Source organism: Cydia fagiglandana, chromosome 19, assembly GCF_963556715.1.
Source record: "Cydia fagiglandana chromosome 19, ilCydFagi1.1, whole genome shotgun sequence".
NCBI classification, from domain to species: domain Eukaryota; kingdom Metazoa; phylum Arthropoda; class Insecta; order Lepidoptera; family Tortricidae; genus Cydia; species Cydia fagiglandana.
Genome location: NC_085950.1, coordinates 11,457,254 through 11,480,951, shown reverse-complemented (window position 1 = coordinate 11,480,951; position 23,698 = coordinate 11,457,254). Strand labels below are relative to the sequence as shown.

The following is a 23,698-nucleotide window of genomic DNA, read 5'->3' as shown; positions in this document are numbered from 1 at the left end:
AGATGCCGAAACGCTTATACTCGTAAGTTTTTAGTTTCTTTCATTCAATTAGATCTACCGTTACTTAAACAACCTGTTTATGCCACTATCTCATTATCATTGCCATTAAACAACTTCTACAAATAATTACAATCCATGTTTGACTATCGCATTTACACGTGTGTGTCTTCCTATCCTAATTAATTGAAATACTGTTTCCACGTATAAAATGTAATCAGCGCAGTCTTTTTAGTGCCGGTCTACGGATTCTATGCTGGGTACATCTCGCACTGTTAACAGTTCCATAAATAAAATATGTAGACACCTTAAAACAGCAATAGAAGGTGTGAATTGTTGATGGAAAATTCTTTCATTAAAAATATACACAATTTAAGAATGGGAGTGGAAAAGGAAATCGAAAAGAAAAATGGGCATACGTATGTTCAATGGCTATCTGGTATCGTTGGTACGTCAAAATTTTTTTTACTCCTCCACTTAAATATATTGTTGCTTCGTAAATACAAAGTAATGGAAACTGTTAACCACGTTCAATTTGTAATATTTTTTTTTAGTTATTTACTTTTTGTGATTTCGCCAAAATTTGATATGACGAATTTTTTACTACACTGAATAGCTATTATGACACCAGTACATTATCCTCTAGCCGCCCAGAGACCTACAAAAAAATCTCCTGTTCCATTTTAATTTGAACGTTGTGCTGACAACATAAAATTTAATTTTGCTTGGCAAGGTTAGACGTACGGGCGGCTAGAGGCTATACTGCTGAAAAAAAAAATCTATGTAGCTGCTTTACAGACCTCTCCTCCTTATGTAATTCAGGATCTGAGCCTGTAAACCAGATTCAGGCAATTGTGTACCAGCAGCAAAAAAGTGAACCATGGTTTTTTCCAGCAAATTCTTCATTATTCACATACGGGCTACAAGCCGGTTGGATGTCGCCGTCCGCCAAGGTCCTGCAGTCTAGCTCCTCGCCGACGGGCGCTCCGCTGTCGGACTCCACGCTGGGCTGGGTCGCCAGTCTCATGCCCATCACAGCCTTCTTCACAGTGCCGCTTTTTGCCTTCCTCGCAGACAGGATTGGTAGGAAGAACAGCTTATTGCTTATGACTGTTCCACAACTGGTGAGCTTTTCTCTTTCCGCACGGACACTATAAAGAAATTTCGATTTTCGTTTTTCGCGGTAGGACCTCAGATGACCTGTGTATTAATTTGAATTGACTAAAGAAGGTTTAAAGGTGACGACCGGTCTGGCCTAGTGGGTAGTGACACTGCCTATGAAGCTGATGGTCCCGGGTTCGAACCCTGGTAAGGGCATTTATTTGTACGATGATACAGATATTTGTTCCTGAGTCATGGTTGTTTTCTATGTATTTAAATATATAATATATATATATCGTTGTCTAAGTACCCACAGCACAAGCTTTCTTGAGCTTACCGTGGGGCTTAGTCAATTTGTGTTAAAAAAAATGTCCTATAATATTTATTTATTGTTTGTTTATTTATTGTTTATTATTTATTAAAGGTGGACTGTGTGTCTGATTTCTAGAGTTTTACTACTAATATATTTATGTTGTGAGTACGTTTTGATTGTTACCTTACGAACACATGGGATCATAAACGACAATTTAGGTACTTATTAGTTTTATTATGATTGCATAAGATTGTTAGAAACAGTCAATGTTACAGATGAGATGATAATATGCACTTACTGCGGCAGTAAAAATGCGCATTTTTATCGCTTGTCACCATGACTGTCACGTTCTAACAAGTAATTGCGAAAGTGACAGGCATAGTGACAAGCGATAAATGGAACCATGCTGCGCCCACTGGTCTCCGTGTAAAAACAACCTACAAGTAAATCATGGGTTATACCGACTAAAAGTAAAAGGTGGGAAAAAAATTCCCAGTAGTAAGAACTTGGTGGTTACTAGTGGGAATAACCCGCTCATTCTTTACAGGGATGCTGGCTTCTCAAGCTGTTTGCCACAAACTTGACTTGCCTCATCGTAGCCAGGATACTGTTCGGGATATCTGCTGCCGGCTGCTTCAGCGTGGTGCCTATGTATAACAGGGAGATTGCCCGGGATGACATCAGAGGGCGCATGGGTTCCATGTTGGTCTTCTTTCTTAATCTAGGTAACTTTTCATAATCGTCTTACTAGAAATTCTGCTGTAAAGATTTTAACCCCCATTTTCGGGAAAAAAATCTTCCCTTTTAATGTCGCTTAAAAGGTAGCCTCACAATATAGTGTGGAGCCTGGGGTCCGCTTTGCAGCTAATCCCAAGAATTGGCGTAGGCACTAGTTTTTAAGAAAACGAAGACTGCCATCTGACCTTCCAACCCAGAGGGTAAACTAGGGCCTTATTATTAGTCCGGTTTCCTAACGATGTTTTCAACTGTTAGTGCCGAAAACACGGCTTCTGTTCTGGACACCTGACTAGGTGAAAAGAAATTAATCCGCTTTATACTTTTTAAGGGACCCACTGATTAACAGTCCGCCAGACGGTATTGGCCTGTCACTTGTTCGGAGCTGTCAAAATTTTGTTCTAACTGAAAGGCCGATACCGTCCGGCGGACTGTTAATCAGTGGGCCCCTTTAGACGCTTGGTCGGCCGAAGCCCTGTTATCTCTGAGTATGTATATGAAAAATTCTGAGTTTGCCTCTACTGTCTGTAATTCCGGGATGGAACTTCATTTTCTAACTAAAAAAACTTTTTTTCCAGGTATACTAGCGATGTATGGAATGGGAGCGTGCCTGGACTACTATACGGTGCTTTATATCGTGGTCTGGACGCCGGTCTTGACTTTCCTCTTCATGCTGCTCTGCCCAGAGTCTCCCGGATACTTGGTGAAGATTGGACGATTTGAGGTAAGAACCTATTTATAAAGAGCATAAGTAACTAGCATATTCTCTCTCTTCTTAGGTATTGTCATTAGTGTTCATGTATATATGATAGGAGTGACCAGGTGATATTGACTACAGCAATATAATTTTCACCACACGAGCTCGGAAAGGCTTACTTTGCACTGCAAAAACTGATAGCAAAGTTGCATTTTATTCACATGTGAGGCAAAGTAATCAAATGCAAATTTTGAGTTGTTTTATTATGTTTGCTGGTAGAATTGACTTTTTAATGATGATTTTGGATGATAAATATTTAATAACATTCATTTGGATTTGATTTGGTTTGATATTTTACATTTAATATTTGCTTCAGGTTGGTGTGGTGAAAAAATTTGTGTTTCACTCGGGGGCATATTTTGTTTCACCGTCGTGCTTTGAAACCCTCGCAACGCTCAAGATTCCATTTTTGAATCTTTCGCTTACTCGGGTATCAATATTAGCACGAGCGGTTAAACAACAACTTTGCCCCCTTGTAAAACAAATAACTATTACCACTGCAAAGTAGCAACTTTGCTGCAAAGTAGCAACTTTGCTGCAAAGTAGCAACTTTGCTGCAAAGTAGCAACTTTGCTGCAAAGTAGCGGTTGCACTAGTAGTGCAACCGCTGAAGTGGGAAATGGAAGATCTCAATGGCAATTTCTTTGATAAATTGTGTTGCTATCGTTGGGGCATTACTTTTGCGTTAAGAACGAACCTGTTAGTCAAGGAGAATGACAACACTGTGGTAGTAACGCTGCTACAGCAACACTGCGGTAGTTGCTATCCGAATATAATCTTAAATATGATATTTTCACAGGATGCAGCCAAAAACTTATCACATCTCAGAGGTCTACCCAGTAGCGACAAATCCCTGCAAAATGAATTAGACTATATGAGGAAGCAGGACGAATACTATAAGACACTCCCGAATCTTTCGTTGATAGTTATTTGTAAGTACTAAATATATTTATGGCCTCATTTGTTCATTCCCTATCTACGATTCTACAAACTGCTACTTGACAAAAAGCCTAGGAAATTGTCGCTATCTTCTGTGCCATTAGAAAGCAACGGAGGGATATTTTGGTTGGCTCTAATCATAATATACCTTAAAACTAGACAATACCTACGTATTTCAAATGTAACATACATAAACTTAAAAACAGACAATGGTTGTAAAGCATTGTTACCGGTAAACTGGGGTTACTTTTAGTCGCGAGGTAACATTTTGCTCATGCATTATTAAACCATAAGGAATTGGTTTCTGATTGCTTTCATAGTGTATTCCTGGTTGCCAACTCCATCATAAAATTCTTAAGCTAGCGCTCAAAATTCCACTCTATATATATATTCTCAAAATCATACTGAGAGTAATTTTATTTAATAACATTTTTACAACTTTATAACAAATCACTAAAACTAAAACTAAATCATACTTCAGTCCCCTCAGTTCAGTAACCTCAGTTTACGGTACACAGTCCCGCACAGTGTCAGAGAGCCGGCCGTAGCTTGAAATGCTTCAGCCAAAACTCCTCTTTAGTGAAGCTAGACATTCAGACGACTCACTACAAAATAATACATTCAAGACTGTGGCAAAAACAATAATTAATTGAAAATGTTTCCAGTGAAGAACAAGACCTGGCGTAAGGCCTATCTGATCGCCACGCTCCTTATAAGCGTCCAGGCTCTGGCCGGTAACTTTGCGCTGGTCACCTACGGCGCCAACATCCTATCGGCAGTGGTCGACATGAATGCTGAGCTGCAGACGCTCAGCTTCCCTATTATCATGATGCTCGGCTCCATCGTGTCCATTTGCGTCATGGAACATGCCAGGAGGAAGGTAAGAGTGTTCTCATTCTTAAGATTTTCGAGAATAGTAAACAAATGATGATCCTACGATTACATTATAAAAAATCAAGTCGCAAATTTTATGTACATATTGGCTTAAGCCCACCCGTAGAACACTATTTCGACTCCGAAATCCAGTAGGTACTTAATATACCTACATATCTCAAATATATCGTGTCTATAGGTCTATACTCGCCAACGGCTACTTTTGCAAAACCAAACCGCATTTAAATTACTGCGTTTTTAGTAGCTGTTTATTTTTTTAAGATTATCCTGGTATTCTCCTACGTGGTGTCAGGGTTATCGCTGGCCAGCCTGGCGACAATGATGATGCTGCCCGACATTGCGCCAGGATGGCTGCTGCTGCTAGTCATCGCCTGTTCCATGTTCGTGTACGCTTTGGCTGTGCTGCCTGGCCCTGTTATCATCATGTCCGAGATTTTCAACATTCAGGTGAGGGACGGAATGTTCTAAGGATTAGATTGGCAGAACGCACACTTTTTTATTCTTGAAACTGATTGTATTATACGTGATGAGCAACGTCACAAAACTGGTGACAATAATGATACAGATGATCCCCGTTCCGGCGCATACCTTGTCCAGCAAATATCGATGGCTGAGCAGAGGGAAGTACTGTGATTTATGACTCAACAATATTATCCTATTTTCAGGTCCGAGCAAAGCTTATAGGCGTAGTCACAGGCCAGGCATGGTTCATGAGCTTCACTCAGCTGGCAGCCTTCGCTCCGATCACCGCGGCCCTCGGCATGCACACATACTTCTACATCTGCGCATCGATGAATCTCTTCGGCATTGTTACAGTCCTGGTACTCGTGCCCGAAACCAGAGGGAAAAGCATTGAGGAAATTGAGGATCAATTGAAGAAATGAATTTCAAAAAACTTGCAAATATCAGAAATGTTCGACTAATAAAATATTGTATGGGTTTAACTTTGTGTCTTGTTAATGTCAGGCTATTTGTAGATGTATAGTTTTGAGATGACTGTGAAAATTTTTTTTTTGAAGTGAAAGCTTCTTTAGCGGCGCTGTGCACTTTTTGTGATGGGGAAAAATTGTTAAACTCGCGACAGGTCACATGACCCACAGATTCGACAGATTAAAAATTCATAAGACAGACACGTGACCTCATCGGAAAACTGTTACAATGTCATTGAGTTTTCACTTCTGCCGGCTCTCCCGGAGTGCAACCCGTTTTTTTAATAAGAAGCACGTTATTAACTACATCCTAAACACTACAATGTTGCTACAGTTATACCCCCTGTACATCAATTGGGTACTTCTATAAACTAGGTACCCACTAGCAAAGACTAACATCGCTGTTTTAATTGTAGTTCAGTCATTATATCCAAAAAACCGACCCTACCCGTCGTGGTAATGGGAAACCAGGATAACATAAATGAAAAGTTAACTTTAATTTATATATTTAATTTACGCATGCGTCGGTACGGGCCTTCTCTTCTTACTAAACAGCAACTGCACAGCATCAACGGGCAGTCCCTTAGTCTCAGGCAAGAAGAACTGCGTGAAGACCGCCGTGGCGAAGCAGACCACGGCGAAGATGTAGAAGACGGGTCCTAACCCGATGGCTGTGACTAGAGGGTTGAAGATTAGGAGGAGGATGAAGTTGCATAGCCACGCCCACTCGACTACCAGCATGGAGACGAAGCTTTTAACCTGGAAGAAATGCTGCTGTTAGAGATTTATTACTCGTAATAAATATATTAAAAACGGGTCACTCACGTATTTTACCATTAGCGAATGACGTAGTGAGTGTTGTGTGCAACCCATCATTTGACAATAATGCCATAAATGAGGGTAGTTTCTGCCCCCTTGCCGGCACCGGCCTGGGCGCGGAGAGCTGCGGCCCGCAGTCTGCGCCGGTCCGTTACCGTAAACGCAAGCTCCTGATGACACTCCTCGGTACGGAGTGAAACGTGTCGAACGTTTTTCGACTTAAAATACGTGACCCGTTTTTAATATATTTAATACGTCTGTGTCTCAAGGAAGTTTTGTTATTAAAATGTATTACTCGTATTACGCGAGGAAGAAGGAAGAAGAAGACTCGTATTAAAATTCAACGAATATGGATTCTCTTATTACACAAAATCGAGTCGGTCCACAGTAAGCCAAATCTCATCTTCTATCACGGTCGCTATTGAATTAAAGACTATGTAGTTTAATAAAGCCATAGCATACCTCAGGCAAGAACACCTCCGGGCTCAATATATATGGAATGGTACCGGCTCCGAGTGTGTACACAATACAGAACGCGAATATGAAGACAGCAGTCACACTGTGAGGGGCCCAGTGCAGGTGGATTTGAGAGCCGAGCAGTACGCAGCAAGCTCCAGCCGCGATGGACGACCAGATCATGAGGGGCTGGAAAAAAAGAAGACATTTATTGTAATAAATCTTTTACATACAGCGCCATTTCAGTTACAAAAAAATAATTTGGCCAAGTCCGAGATAGCTCGAGGCATTTAGTGTTCCGTACGGCTACCATCAGTTTGGCATTGACATAAACGATATCGTGAACGTAATTTACTTCCTATAGGTATATCTCTTTCGCACTAATATGTCAGTACGAGCGAGATGCATAGAAAGTAAATTACGTTCACGCCCACGGTAGCGTTTATGTCAATGCCAAACTGATGGTAGCCGTACCGCTCGCATCGTTACATTTTACAGGGGTTGTTTGCCTGTTTTTAGGATACCGTATTCAACTACACACACAGAACAATAGTACAAAGTGTCTAAGTGCGAAGGCCGAAGGCCGAGCTTTAGCAAAATGTCATCGCTTTAGCACAGAGCAATAGTACAAGTGTCTAAATATGAAGGCCAAAGGCCGACCTCCGCGTAGCCCGAAGGCCCGAAGCGTCCAGGATGTCAGTGCTTTAACGCAGAACAATAGTACAAGTGTCTAAAAGCGGAAGCCGAAGGCCGAGCTCCGCGTAGGGCCGAAGGCCCGAAGCGTCCAGGATGGTAGTACTTAAACACAGAACAATAGTATAAGTATCTAAATGCGAAGGCCGAAGGCCGAGCTCCGCGTAGGGCCGAAGGCCCGAAGCGTCCAGGCTGTCAGTTCTGTGTTTAACCACTGACATCTTGCAGGCTTCGGGCCTTCGGCCCTACGCGGAGCTCGGCCTCCGGCCTTCGCATTTAGACACTTGTATTAATTACCTGTGTTTAGAACTGACCTCCTGGATGCTTCGGGCTTTCAGCCCAATGCGACTTCAGCCTTTGGATCTTGCGACTTAGACACTTGTACTTAAAAATACTTGGAAAAGTTACGGGAGGCGCGCGTCTGTCGGACGCTTCGGATCTTCGAATCGCTCCTTCGGCCTTTGCATTTAGTTAGATTCTTGTACTATTGCTTTGTGTTTGAATACCGAAGTCGAGCATCTCGCGAATGCTTGATGTATTATAATAATTTAGAGTAAGGCCAAGCGCGCACCACGATTTTTTGTCCTGCGATAATTTTGTCGCAGAAATGCAACGTATGTGTTTATATGTTAGTGCGCGCATATGCGACAAAAAAATCGCAGCGATTTTAAAATTGTGATTTGTCACATTTTTCCGCGATTGTCGCAAAGTGATTGCAGCATGCGGAGTTGTATGGCCCCGCGCGCACTATGATAATAAAATCGCACCCCGGCCGGACCTCAGTCGGCATTTCGCTCTCCAAACCCCAACATCTCGGCACCTGCATCTCCAATGGAGTCTCAAAATGAGACGCTAGATGTTGACCATTTAATTATGGAAATAGACGGGGATCACCTTTGTGTTATAAATGCTCAAAGTCATACAGCAACGCATCACGTTTCATGACAAGCGACTGGTACGAAATCCATGTTGAGAATGAACAAATCGTCGACTTTTTCATCGCAGTGCGCGCAGTGAATTTTCTGCGATATACTTAGGGTCTCCCCTGATATATCGACGCGCATTCGGCAAAAGCCGATAGGAAAAAGCTTTATGTCCACGCAATAAGAGCGAAAAAGCCGTCGACGCGTCGGCAGGCGCCGGCCGATGCGAGCCGAGCCGAACGACGACTTTTTCGCTCTTATTGCGTGGACATAAAGCTTTTTCCTATCGGCTTTTGCCGAATGCGCGTCGATATATCAGGGGAGACCCTTAAACTAATAACGCATAGACAAATAGTCCCCATACGGCTAACCTGCCAAAAGTTAAGCCGAAACACGATCGATGTGTGCGTGGAACGCTCGTGTTTTACGCTCAGCAAACACACACATATATACAAAATATGTCGCCAGTATTCATTTACTTCTCTCAAAGTAGAGGAATTTTAACAACATCCACACTTGGTTATTAATAATTTGGAAGTGTGTAGATTCGGTTTTGTAGCAAAAGCTTTTTGTTTATTTCGGGATTTGTTGCATTTCTGTACTTTGTGAAATAAGGATTAAATAAATAGCTGATAAGTTTTTACTATTTTTATTTATTTAACAAATGTGCATAAAATAATAAGAATAAATTTAAATAGGACAGAGCATATTCGACTGTGTTTAGTCCATTTCCAATGTTTCCATATTGCGTCATTCCGATCAGTCAGAAAACTGAAACGAACATGACACAAAATAAAAATAAGAAAAAAGTAAATACTTACCTAAATAATTAGCTTAATTATAATTTTCTATAATTATACAATGAAATTTAATTGAGCGTATTTATTTTAGAATGTAGACGCCATGTCCCATTTGGAGGAAAAAATATTCACTACACTGGCAACATTTAGAAGAAATGGCGGCTGACGAAAATTTGGATTTTTGTATTTACGATTATGTAAAAATATCACATTAATCTCGATACTTACGCGTGAAATGCAATATCAGGCGGTTTGTTTTTATTATATGATGTGTTGTGACACCCATTCACTGTACAAACAACCATCTTTCCTGTAGTTTTTGAATTTTAAACGGGAGGTGTACACATACCGATTTGACTTTGAGTACTGCGAGGGCCGTTCGAATACGATGATACGAGTGTGACGTGACACGTGACGTCGCACTTGAAATGGCTTCACTGGGGGTGTACGAACTAGGAATCTACGCCTTATAAATCTATGGCGATATATTACAGCGCGATTCTAAAATCGTGTCGCAAAAATTAATATCGTGGTGCGCGCTTGGCCTATAATACCTACCTTAAATGTATACTCCTTCAATTTGAATTTAGAACTCATTATTATATTTTATTTGATTTTGTTTCTAGTTCTATGCCATATATATAGACTTTAATATTATTTAGAACTGCTAAAAAACAAGATCGGCTTACTTTAAATATTTCGTCAATTTTACCTTTGTTTCTAAAATCTGTGATATTTAACTGTCATATACGTACTATTAATGCCTTCCAAAATTATTTTCTCGTAACAGGACTGAGGGGCTACCGCGAAAACCGAAATTCGCAATTTGCGGGGATCTTTCTCTTTTACTCCAATGAAGGCGTAATTAGAGTGACAGAGAAAAATGCTCGCAATTTGCGAACTTCTATTTTCGCGGTTATAGCCCTGAATCTTGTTGCTCACCGATCCGTTCAAAAATATACATAAGTACTGAATATAATTAATAGTTATTATAATTATACAATTGATACAGAAATGTAATGGTACTTAATGAAAAGGAATATTGTGTATATTGTTTCGACGAATCAGATACTCTCAATAAAATCTATACATGAGGCCAAAGCTGTTCATAAATATTAAATGACTTTATTATCTCTATACGCCTTACTAACTCTATGTGTCCTATTGTGGAAAAAAAAACACAACGACAGTCAAGAACGGAATTCTTAATTTGAATTTTTCAGATTCGTGAGATGCCTAGTCCATTGGTTGGAAAGCCCGTGCGAAATTGAAACTTATTTGCAATATAATAAGGTCGTATTTTGTAGATCTCTCTCATACTTATAGTAGGCTATTGAGATAAAATTAAATATCCCACAAAAATAAGCAAGCAGAATTAAACTTTGTGTCAAAGACATAAGTCATAAATTTCAATGCCAAAGTTTTAACTAAGGATGTTTCTCGCCTAATATGAATTGACCAGTGTAAGCATCAGTTAGCTAGCCCTAAGCAACCAAAGGTCAAGCTGCAGTTGAAAAACTAATAAAGATAAAGTTAAGCTGATAATTTTCCCGCCGTCTCCATGCTTCTTTAAGTTGGGTATTGACTGGTCAGGTGCCTGTTAGCTATAGATTTCGCGAAAATCGCCAGGACAGAGGTGAAAATTTTTGTATGAAAACTTGCAACTTTAAATGCATTTTTTGACGAAACTATTGCAGTCTAAAATGAAGTCAAAATCAGTCCATCGACTCAATTTTTTGCAAGCTTTCTAATGGTACCCCACACGATTCTTACAAATGAAAAAAATTTCAGCCTACCCCTCTCAACCCCCTAAATTTCCCCCTTTAATAAGAAATAAGCAGTTTTGACTTATTTACAATATGAGTGGTGGTAATTGCTATAACTGTTCCAAATTTTAGGTATCTATGTCAAACGGTCTCTGAGAAAAACGTATTTAACTGATTTGCAAGACCGAAGTGATCCCATAAGTGTTCCGTAAACAAAGTTTTGTACGGAACACTAAAAAGAACTTACTCACTAAACACTTAAACCTAGATACAGGGTAATTGTTAAAGTAAATGGTACACAAAAGAAGACATGTCCACTAGCAGAGTGGAAAAGAAAAGAAAGAGGACTATGATAACTACTATAGAAGAAATTTTGGCGCTGCTATAGAAAAGCTGCTTTGAAAAGAAATCTACGCTAGTGACTTAACCAGTGGGATGTTATTGTGGAATGTAGAAAGACGTAATATAGAGTACAAACACACTCTTAACTATCCATTGGTGGAGCTTATAAATGCCTTTTAAAATAAGGTTTACGAACTGTCAGACGACAATGTAGAACAATGAACAGTGTAGACGATGGTACTCTCTCCAGGCAGCGTATTGTGCCTTGGGACCGAAGTCCAAGAGTTGGTTAGGAGTTGTATTTAGTTGAAATTCGGAATTCCGTAAGCGCGATCTAGGAAGTTCTAAGTTAGAATGTTGTGGCACGACGTTGTCATTAACAGAGGAGACGCCATCATTAACTAGCTGATATGAGTAAGAAGCTATAAAAAGTGTAATGTATTATTTTGTGCTTCTTAAGGGTGCAAATTCCACTGTGTCGTTCATCTAATGCGGCCGCCGAATCTAAATATAAGGTTGTTAGGCACCAGCTATTGTTCTTAAGCACCGTATGACCCTGTAATGCTGAATCTGACTGATCTTAGAGATGTTTCAGATGAAAAGTACTAGTGTAATCACCTTTCTGCCAGTAAGATCAGTCAAGTAAGCCGTCGCCAACCCAGCAGCAACGGTAACAATTGAGAACAACACACTAGACACAGTCGCAGACATGGTAGGGATGGCCTCTGCGAAGAGGGGCTCGGCGTAGACTTGAACCGCCACTAGACCTTGGAAGATGGAGGCAGTCATCAGGACTAACACTACGTAGAGCGCCCTGCGGGTCGGGTAGGATTTCTCTGGAAATATAAACGGTTATTTAAGATACACGTTTTCCTTCAGGCGTATTATGGGTAGCTTGTCGAAATCCGACGCCGCACCAAGGTGCGAGACGTTGTTGACGTCATCTCCAAGCTTAAATGGAGTTTGGCGGGACATGTTGCTAGGCAGAGTGATGGCAGGTGGACCAAAAGGTTGACGGATTGGTGGCTGCTTTCGGATGAAAGAAGCGCCTGGCGTCCGCTAGCTCGGATGACATTCGGAAAATTGCAGGGCACTTTTGGAGGCCTATGCTCAGCAGTGGGCGACTGAAGGCTAAATAATGATGATGATGATGGGTGGCTTTAGCCACGTGGTAAAATATTTGTCACTTTTTAATACCACGAAAAAGAAAGTGACGGACACCGTTTCATCTCGCTGTCACGTAGACAAAAACTACCATAATATCCTTTGACGGTTTAACTCGTGTAGGTACCTATATTTAGTCACTCGAGTGACAAATTGGGCATGATAAATGTACGTAAGTGACATTGAATTTGGAGTGTATTACGTTAAAATAAGGAAAACAATTGAATGAGTTTTCGAATGTCAGTTTCTAGTGTCATGCGTAGTTAAGCCTAGCCAAGATAACAGTCATTGATAGAAAACGACAACCGAAACGTTATTGTAACATCACTAACATCAGCCATCTCGATACATTTTTACTTTTCGTTTAGCATTTGTTGGTGTAAGATTGTCATCTTGGAAAGGCTCTCATATTCTACAAAATCACTCTAATAACTATAAACTGCGTTAGCATAATTGACGATATACATGTACTTATACAAAACTTACTAATAAACTGAAGAATCGACAGCTTCTCTTTGGAACCAGCTTTCGGCTTGGGCTTCAGTTCTTCTTCTTCTTCTAGTTCTAAAATTATTAAGATAAATATTTTAACTCAGTTTCTCATGCCATTTCCGTTAGAAGAATAAAAGGCGACTTAAAACATATAGGCTGGAAGGGTTGTCTGTGCATAGAAAATTTGAATTTTGCGTCTTTTTCTACCGATAAAGTGGGTTTACCAGAGTTACAATTATTTATTTATTCATTTAATACATTAAAATATAAATCGATAAAAATTAAAACTATTCACCAGAATCAGATTAATAATACCGGAGTTTAGTTTAGTGGGTTTATATTTTAACGAATACAATTTAGCTAGTCACTTATTTTCAAAAATCTTTTTAATTACACGGAAACGAAATGTAAACATAATTATGATTACAACAGACTGTAATCTCCTTACACCGGCGTTAAGACAAAGCAAACGAATGACTTAATATTTTTATGTTGTAATAAGCAGTTATCTTTATTCGCTTCGGTATTACCAGAGAGGTGTTAATTAATGTAGAGTTGTAATATCCAAAGTTGCTGTTTCATTTTTACAGTTTTGAATTTGGAACCTTCTTTTATTTCATTATAGTTCAAATTCGACTACATTTTTAACCGACTTCCAAATCCCAAAGGAGGAGGTTATCAATTCGGTTGTATGTTTTTTATTTTTATTTTTATTTTTTTTATTTTTTTTATTTTTTTTATTTTTATTTTTTATGTTTGTTACTCCATATCTCCGTCATTACTGGACCGATTTTGAAAATTATTTTTTTGATTGTATGTATATGCATACAGATTGGTCCCGTTTTTGTCAAAATCCAGTTCTGATGATGGGATCCATGAGGAATCGACGGAACTCCTCAAATCTTAAAGGCATACATATGGTGATTTTTGTGTTTTTATCAACAAATCAAGCATATACATTCAAAAACGTGACATTTGATGAAGTGGAACTGCTGATGATGATCAGAACGGAACTCTTCAACGACGCATAGTTCACCTTTGGCGATTTGTCCTCTTCGTTATGTTTGTTAAGCAAGTTAAGTTTTTAAGCCACAATTTTATCAAGCTTGAGTTCTGATGATGGGATCCATGAGAAATCGAGGGAACTCCTCAAATTTTAAAGGCATGCGTATAGTGATTTTTGTATTTTTATCAGAAAATCAAGCATTTTCATTAAAAACTGTCGCATTTGATGAAGTGGAACTGCTGATGATGATCAGAACGGAACTGTTCAACGACGCATAGTTCACGTTTGGCGATTTGTCCTCTTCGTTATGTTTGTTAAGCAAGTTTAGTTTTTAAGCCACATTTTTGTCAACCTCGAGTTCTGATGATGGGATCCATAAGGAATCAAGGGAACTCCTCAAATCTTAAAGGCATACGTACAGAATTTTTTGTATTTTCATCATAAAATCAAGCATTTACATTAAAAACTGTCGCATTTGATGAAGTGGAACTGCTGATGATGATCAGAACAGAACTCTTCAACGACGCATAGTACATGTTTGGTGATTTCGAATTTCGATTTTGACTTGGACTGGGACCCGGACTCATACCCGGATCCGGTTCGGACCCGGACTCGGACTCGGACTCGGACCCGGACTCGGACCCGGACTCGGACCCGGACTCGGACCCGGACTCGGACTCGGACCCGGACTTGGACCGGGACTCGGACCCGGACTCTGACTCAGAGACCCGGACCTTGACCCGGAAAATCACTATGATACCTAAACTAAGTAAACCACTATGATTACCTACCATAAAATGTGGGTATGATGATGCCAAACCCCTCCCGCTCAAACTCCCGTATACCGCACCGCATGCGCCGTTAAGTGGGTTAGGTTAGGTTTGAACTGCGATCCTCACAGAACCGAACAAAAGTGGGTTAGGTTTGGTTAGAACTGCGAGTCTTACAGAAACGAAATGCTACTAGAAAAGTGGGTTTGATTAGGTTCGAACTGCGATCCTCACAGAACCGAACTGCTATCAGAGAAGTGGGTTAGGTTAGGCTAGATAACTACGACCCTTACGGAAACGAAATGCTACTAGAAAGTAGGTACTGGTTTTACCTCCTTTTCTACATAGTGCACCATCTACCATAATCTTTCACCGGGCCAAATAGAAGTCCGTTTTTTTTTCTTAAAAATTATGTCCTTTTAAAAGGTCAATAGGGACTACTTTTAGTATACAAAATACAAAACAAAATCGCGTCGCTTCCTTACGTACGTAAGTACGTCATACAGTGCAGTAAAATGCAGGTTGGACAGTTAAGGATGACTCACGTAAGACCGGGCCGTGTCCGGCGCTTACTTTTCTATGACATGACAGGCGATCACGTGATGTTTTCTATAGAAAACGATACGCCGGAAGCTCCGGCCCGGTCTAACGTGAGTCATCTTTTATCTTGTGATATTTTTAGAATTGTTTTTATTATGCTTTTGTATTATTTATTGTGCATGTGGCAGTTTATTTTTCTAAACGTTCATAAGATAAAGCAACCCAAATGTGCCATAGGTATTTATACATTATACAATGTAGGTAAGTAAATAAAATAAGTTGTGTGGAGATTAAATCTCTTGATACATTTACTTCTCTCTGCTAAGTTGTAAACTACGTAAACGGATTTCCCAAATAAAATCACGTGATATTATGACTGAAGAAAGCAATTAGATACCAGCTAGCGGCGGGTGTATTGTAAATACGTTATTTTTACCTACAACTTTTACCAGAGACTTCCCAAAATCGTTATCAAGCTATCCATAGACGTGTACGAAATTTTATCCCCTATTTTTTAACCCCCGGCGCAAAAAGAGGGATGTTGTTATATGTTTGACGCCAATGTCTATCTGTATGTCTGTGGCATTGTAGCTCTCAAACTGATGGACCGATTTAGATGCGGCTTTTTATACGTGAAAGCGAGTTTCTTTGCGGCTATTCTTAGCTATAAATAATTAAAATTGAGCCAGATATTTGCGAGAGTGCCAGTACTTTGAAGAGTGACTTGATTGATTGACACTGGGTTAATGGTTTAACGGGTTAACCCCGGGTTAATGGGATGGTGCAAGTGGCCATAAGGGGTTACTTTCGGAATATAAAACATCCTACCCAGCAAACATTTTTGGTCGATATTCCGAAAAAGGCACCTATTTTAGGTCGCACAATTTAGGAGACCAAAATGAGGCACGTCGAATCGACGTCGTGGGCACGTCGAGTCGACATAAATGGGGAAAAAACGCACGTGCCGGCGACGTATTTATTGACGGTAAATTAGTGATTACAACCATTAGGTCAACACTAGGTCATGTTTCCGACGTGGATTCGACGTCGCCACGACGTGCCGCGTAGTGGAAATGTACTAATTTGGTATTCTTTACCACCTTTAGACGTGATGGCGACATATTTTTATCCATATAATTACTCTGCGAGGCAATATGTAGATGAGACGCGATGAAGAGAAAAAGAGACACAAACATTACACTTATATATTCTTTTCACTCAGAAACAAAATGTCTAACAAGAAAACAACTTTAAGTTGTGCAATGATAATGGCGGCCACTAAGTCATGTAAAATAATTTAGGCCGATTACGCTGATGAAGAACGATGAAATCTAGTGCACAGAAAATTTTTTCGTGCAGTATGTTAGGTTTACATACAAAACTATCGATGGGCTTTTGAAATATTTAAGTTTTCAACATTTTATAAAATCAAAATGCATATATTTGCTTGTAATTGAGTGTTGTAATTGAATATTTGTGTGTGTGAGTGTATTGACTTGATCAAAAATATTGTTTTATTTTGAATATTAGCACAATGAAGTACCGTGCGATGGCACCATTCAAGATATAACAACTTAAATTATGCAATTTCATATTTAGCATCTCGTTATAATGAAAGAAAATGGCGGCACTACCTTATATATGGTATTGATAGTACTTTACAAGTGATTTTAACTATATGGTCGCAATTTGGTATCTATTTTAAGTAACATTTACCTAAAATTAGTAGCTAAATCGACATAAAATCGACGACCTAAAGGTCTCCGTATAAGAAATAATTACGTCGCAAATACACCTAAAATGTCTTATTAGTACATTTGACCTATTGGTCAGACTTTGCAGTTAATTTTACCTAATATTTCGACTTATTTTCAACCATTAAGTCCCTGACTTTATGGTCCCCGTATAAGAAATAATTACGTCGCATATACACCTAAAATGCCTTATTAGTACATTTGACCTATTGGTCAGGGTTCGAAGTTAATATTACCTAATATTTCGACAGATTTTCAACCATTAAGTCCCTGACTTCATGGTCTCCGTATAAGAAATAATTACGTCGCATATACACCTAAAAGGCCTTATTAGTATATTTGACCTATTGGTCAGGGTACGAAGTTAATTTTACCTAGTAATACGACTTATTTTCAACCATTAAGTCCGTGACTTCATAGTCCCCGTATAAGTAATAATTACGTCGCAAATACACCTAAAATACCTTATTAGTAGATTTGACCTATTGGTCAGGGTTTAAGGTTAATTTTACCTAATATTTTGCCTTATTTTCAACCCCTAAGTCCCTGACTTCATGGTGTATTTATGAAGTGAAATTTACGTTTTATTATCCCTATATTTTGACTTGGAAGTAAAAGTGTACAATACGTAAAATAATTGGTGACTTAGGACGTCATTTTCACTTAAATTGGTAAAATCTTCTTCGAGCCTAGGAAAAAATACTTAAAATGTTTGCTGGGTAATTTAATGAGGTTAATCCAAGTTATAAATCAATGTTAGTAAATTTAATCTAAATCGGTTCCTGTTTTGCCGTTTTTGCATAATCTCAAAAATGCACGTAGGTATAGTATTGGTAAAATTTTAAGATTGACATAATTTCATCGTTACCATCATACCTGGAGAGTCCAAATCCGGGTTTAATGTTCGGCGAATAGCCTCGATTTCTTGGAATATCGCTTTGGAATCTTTCTTCATATTTCTGAAGAATGCCAATGACTCTCTCGCTTCCTGAAAAAATGTTAAATAAATTGATGTTAGACACACTGAAAATATTCCTTTTAAGTGAATAAGTTTGTATAGTTTTCTTAAAACTTGCGTTATTATGAACGTTTATATCCAAAATCTCTCCGTAGAAATTCAATTGTGGAACCGACAACGTGGGTTAACTTGTAACGTGGGTAGAACTTAATATTAAGAATTGAGCTACATCTAAGCAATAATTACCTCTTCCCTTCCTCTCATCATTAGAAACACTGGCGTCTCCTTCAACCAACTCAGGAGCACAATCCCGACCACAGCTATAGAGAGGCACACGTAGACCATTGGATAATATTCCATCCATCCACCAATAGCGTAGGAGATGATCATTCCCACAGCGTAGAAGATCATGGCTCCCGAAGTCATGCCTCCCCGTAGGGAGTCTTCGCAGAATTCACTGATATACACTGGTACGACTAGAAAAGCAGCACCTCCGATACCAGATATAAAAATGGCTGTGAGAAGAACTTCTACTCTGTTCGAGGCTATCACCATAGCCCAGCACACCTGTAATAAAGTGAGTCTTTTTGAATCTGGAAAATACCGATCCCACCAAAAACATTCTGTAAAAAACTAGCCAAGTCTCGATGGAGCTGCTTGTTTATCTCTAAAAAGTAATGAAATCTAGACAAAGTCGTGCCAAGTCTAAGGTTCCTTACTGCGATTTCTTTATTATTATAGTTAATGTTGTGTGACTTGGCCGTTGAAGGGTACACAAGGGTACAAAACCAGGTGCTCCGTGACACCATTGCACCAATCTGTCGCCAGAACCGCTACCCATTGACGATGGAAAATTGCCACTTGGAAAACGTTGATTCAATAACCAGTCAATTGTAGGCTTGATAAAGCTGCGTATTTCAATAATACTTATGTATGGGCGAGCCTGAAACAAACACTTCTTTTTGGTGCAATGGCAGATTGGTGCAATGGTGTCATGGAGCACCTGGTTTTGTACCCTTGTGTACCCTTCAACGGCCAAGTCACACAACATTAACTATAATAATAAAGAAATCGCAGTAAGGAACCTTAGACTTGGCACGACTTTGTCTAGATTTCATTACTTTTTAGAGATAAACAAGCAGCTCCATCGAGACTTGGCTAGTTTTTTACAGAATGTTTTTGGTGGGATTTCACTTCTTTTTGTAGAAACGTGGGCATATTGATTTATTTTATTAGATTTTCTTATTTAACACATTTTTTTTCTTTTTAGGAGTAGTTTTTTTTATTATTACAAATCTTTCTTTTCTTTTTTTCCGGTTCTGATTCTTGTACAGTAGCAACAGTTTTTCGTATTGCCCATTCATTAAATCTAATAATTAAATAATAATCAGTAATCCGTCACTAATCATCATATAATGACTTGGCAATCGCACATAATGCTTTACTCGTACCGTACTCGTAAATATGTGTAATGCTCAAACTGCAATTAGCGCTAGCGTTGTGTTCAATTAGAATTATTTTTAATAGGTGACGATGATCCTTTTGTCATTATGCAGCCGTGCGATGGCCAAGTCATTATACGTATTACAAATTAAAGATATCTTATTGATACGGTTTTAACACCCCCTGGCACTGATTAAAATAACCGACTTGGTTTCACATTACATCTCAAAACTTTTTTGTAGTAAAAGCGTTGCGAGACTTGCACCTTTTTACATGTAATGTTTTTGATGGGATCTCATCTCTTTTTGTAGGCAGTCCTTCTTTTCGGGTACTCATACCCATACTATGTATACACATATCATAACTAAACATATCATATATATTCATTCATACTCACATCGTACATCGTAGAGTACCTTTACTTTACTTTACCTACTATTTGTAGGAACTGCAACAGTAACTTTGTAATATCATATATTTATATGGGATTACAAACTTACTTATGCAGTTCTTAGATCTTTAAAACGTGACTGATATTGCAATATTTTTAGGTTTTCCCTTTATGTGGCCATTAAACCCTAACTCTGTACCAAATTTCAGCTCTCTGAGTTTATGGGAAGTACTAGTTCTATTCTGATGATCATGAGTGAGTTTCATAAATGCGAAACTTTGCTTTCGCTTAACTTCGGAACTAAATGACCTACAGACTTGAAATTTTGGATTTTAAGTATGTGATTATAGCTTACTGGATGACCAAAATTTCTTCGTTCTGGTCTTATCCAGAGGTTCTCAAATAGGGGCCTGAAAATGCGGCGAAATGGTTCCAGTAAATATGGTACGGCAGTGTTTGCTTCGCGCTCGACTTGGCGGGGGCACTGCCGTGCCCCCCGAAACTTGTCCTGAGCATCCGATTATGGTTAATTTAATGTTAAAATCTTGCGTTTTTGCTCCCTACTGACTGGAAGCATATACGTATTTAAAGGGCCTACAGCCTCAAGACGATTCAAAAGGTTCTGTAGATAAGAGGATGGGTGAACTGGCATTTTACGTCATACTTGTGTTATTAACGAGTTATTGTGGCTTTTCTGGCTTATTATTAATTATTTATAAACATTTTAAACTCTGTTGCGCGTTGTAGCTTCACAAATAAACGCGACGTTTGTTTCTTTGCAGAGATTTGTGATATGTAACACCCGCGCACCCGTGTAAGCTTCCCATGTCACGTCACACACCTTCCAAATATATATAACGACTGATATTAAACAATAAATTTATACTAACCACATGCATCAACGAGAACATTATCGAGCAGTATTTCCGTCCAATGACATCCAGCAAGACGCCAGCAGCCGGCGTGGCGATGAGGGCTCCGATGGAGGACAGGCTACCAAAGAGCGCCTGCTCGGCCTCCGTCATGGGGCGGTGCAGCGTGGTGTTCTCAGAGCGGAACAACAGGAGAGTTGACGACGGCCAGGTGAATGTCACTCCCATGCTCATGCATAGCCAGCAGACTAGACAAATGGTAACAGTCAGTACATATTCTGCATAGGTATATGTGCAATAAACATATTAATATTATTTACTGATTATTCTTAATGTTGCTACGTGTAAAATGACTTTACACCTAAATGAGTATGAGTATAGTGGCTTTCTAGATTTTCTGGCAAAGTAAGCGGGAGAGATGAGTCACAAGGCACCGCGTCCTGCGCGGAGCATGGTAGGACATGAGGATCTTTCTTATACATAGTTCTTTGGAGGTAAAATAGGGCTCGTTACGTGTTGTATTATTATAAACTAGAATCTTTTTTTTTAAACGAGTCTGGGTTGTATCGCCGGTACGACATGGTCGAGGCACCGCTGCGCGAACTTCGAGTCAACAATTGGCGAAAGGTCGCACAGGACCGAGAAAAGTGGCGCTGTCTTGCTGAGCCAACGAAATTGAATTGATTTTGATTGAGTCTGGGTTGTAGGTAAAGTCAGGTGGATAAGAGAAACACTGGGCCAAGAGTAACACTTGTAGGAAATCGTACTTTTATTCTTGCCTTGTATGTATAAATAATGACCAAATAAAAGGCGATTTTATTCATCATTATTATATAGAGAGATTTTATTAGTTACGAGTAACGACTCAACTTCATAACGTACTGTGCATCCATAATTCCATATAACTAGGGAATGCAATTCGGTTATTTTCGGTTATTTTTTGTATGGAAATATTTATTTATTTATTTATTTATTTAAACTTTATTGCACATAAAATTATAAGTACAAATGGCGGACTTAATGCCATAGGCATTCTCTACCAGTCAACCACTAACCGGTTAACCGGGTAACCGGTTCGGTTCTGATAATAATCGGTTTTTAACCGAAACCGCGGTTATTTCCATACCAAAAATAACCGATTTGCATTCCCTACATATAACCCGTGTAAATATAGTAAAGAATGGAAAGATAAGATAACACCAAATATTACAAGAAATATTGTTAAAAAATAAATACTTAGACAATTAATTTTTTTTTTGCTAGCCTATTAAGGTGTCCCACTGTTGGGCAAAGGCCTCTCCCCTTGTCTTCCACGACTCCCGACATAGCGCCTGCTCTGGCCAGTTACTGACAAAGGTGTCTAGGTCATCCCGCCATAGACAATTAAATTATTTAAACTAAATTGCATATTTATGTTATTCCAATTAGCATAAATGGAGCAGCCTGTGCCGAGTATGCGCCGACCGGTTTTTGTCTTGCTCGGCCAGCCGGTGTGATAACAATAACCGCGAAAATCGAAGTTCGCAAATTGCGGGCATTTTTCTCTGTCACTCTTATTACGCCTTCATTGGAGTAAAAGAGAAAGATCCCCGCAATTTGCGAATTTCGGTTTTCGCGGTAGCCCCTCAGATGCGCTCATTTTGTAATTTTTTGCAATCGTTATACCTATTCATTATGCTGTTTACGAATTAGATGTGTTTTAAGTGCCTATTGTATATTTAATTACTTAAATACTGCGGAATGGAGTATCGAGACAAACCATTATGAGTGAGTAAAAATTTACTCATTTTTAACCACTCATTTGAAGCAGCATTATGCTCTTAGATATGTTTTAAGGGTGGCGATATTTAGCCTCCAGAGCAACATTGGACGATATGAAATGCCGAAATTCGTCGATAGTCTTATTAAATGCCGAAATTCGTCGATAGTCTTATTATAAGAGTGACATTCCATTTCCAACTGCAGCTGCAATACTGTTCATTTTACTATGGAAACGCGTCGCTGTCATTGTCAATTTCCATAGAAAATGAACAGTATTGCAGCTGCAGTTGGAAATGGAATGTCACTTTAAGTCAAGTTGAAGTCATTAAGACTTACCCACTCCAGTAGAAAGTAATTGCTTTAGTAGAGACATTTTCTCAAAACACTAAAGTTTTTTTAAACCTCCTTACTCGTCCCCGTCTTAAACACCACTGATGTCAATAATCAGATTTGTTGGACTATCATGAGATTCATGAGATATGTAAAAGCCAGAGCAAACAATTTAAAACCACTAAGGGATTACCTTTACAAACGTCGTAGGTAATATGGGTTTTACGTCTGTAAAGGATGGCCTTTAAAAAACTATGTGTCGTCTGTTTATTTACATTATTATCTTAGACGAGACAGTTTTTTTTGTTATAAATATAACTTTAATCTAGGTGCAATTGGGAACGTGCGAAGTCGGTGGCGCTGATCGTCACAAACACAGGTAATCTTATGGAATGTCCGACATTAGTACTAGCAGCCGCTTGAACTAATTTTACTCCATAAGATTAAACGTAGAAATTTCGACAAAATGAGGGCACCAGTCGTGCACATAGCGAATAAACCGATTTCAATAATGTTATAAAATTTTACAAACAAATCGCACTTCACGAAACAATTGGAAATGCCAATAAAATTCACGACCACGGTGCATCTTCTAACAATCACAATTAGTACAGTCATCAGGAATAGTATCTTACACATAGACCAGCGGTGGAACAAAAATGGGTTTTGATAACATTAAAGTTTTTTCTTTTTTGATATGTTATTGTAAGCATGTTAAATAACATTCATGTAAAAAGTTAGAAAATTTTAGGT

The 23,698-nt window shown here is 39.0% G+C and overlaps 2 protein-coding genes across 2 annotated transcripts; one reads left to right on the top strand and one right to left on the bottom strand.

The window, feature by feature from the left end:
• Positions 1–296: 296 nt before the first annotated feature.
• On the top strand, positions 297–5,686 carry LOC134673953 (facilitated trehalose transporter Tret1-like). Its single transcript, XM_063531997.1, has 8 exons — positions 297–445; positions 892–1,121; positions 1,959–2,136; positions 2,725–2,870; positions 3,703–3,835; positions 4,508–4,722; positions 4,998–5,183; positions 5,402–5,686. Exons 1-8 carry the CDS (start codon positions 337–339, stop codon positions 5,618–5,620), a joined length of 1,416 nt encoding a protein of 471 aa, XP_063388067.1. The 5' UTR covers positions 297–336; the 3' UTR covers positions 5,621–5,686.
• Positions 5,687–6,149: 463 nt separating this feature from the next.
• On the bottom strand, positions 6,150–23,080 carry LOC134673940 (uncharacterized). Its single transcript, XM_063531984.1, has 8 exons — positions 22,952–23,080; positions 20,873–21,102; positions 18,395–18,715; positions 18,067–18,178; positions 13,115–13,192; positions 12,083–12,300; positions 6,947–7,129; positions 6,150–6,424 (listed from the first exon to the last, which is right to left on the bottom strand). The coding sequence occupies exons 1-8, from the start codon at positions 22,986–22,988 to the stop codon at positions 6,179–6,181; spliced, it is 1,425 nt and encodes a 474-aa protein (XP_063388054.1). The 5' UTR covers positions 22,989–23,080; the 3' UTR covers positions 6,150–6,178.
• Between the last annotated feature and the right edge of the window lie 618 nt (positions 23,081–23,698).

Coding starts and splice junctions, on each gene's coding strand:
- LOC134673940 (XM_063531984.1), bottom strand. CDS start 22,988: ATGTCTCTACTAAAGCAATTACTTTCTACTGGAGTGG. Junction 21,103..22,951: donor ATTACTTTCTACTGGAGTGG/GTAAGTCTTAAT, acceptor CCATTTGTCTAG/TCTGCTGGCTATGCATGAGC. Junction 18,716..20,872: donor TGTTCTCGTTGATGCATGTG/GTTAGTATAAAT, acceptor ACTTTATTACAG/GTGTGCTGGGCTATGGTGAT.
- LOC134673953 (XM_063531997.1), top strand. CDS start 337: ATGGAAAATTCTTTCATTAAAAATATACACAATTTAAGAATGGGAGTG. Junction 1,122..1,958: donor TTATGACTGTTCCACAACTG/GTGAGCTTTTCT, acceptor CATTCTTTACAG/GGATGCTGGCTTCTCAAGCT. Junction 2,871..3,702: donor TGAAGATTGGACGATTTGAG/GTAAGAACCTAT, acceptor ATATTTTCACAG/GATGCAGCCAAAAACTTATC.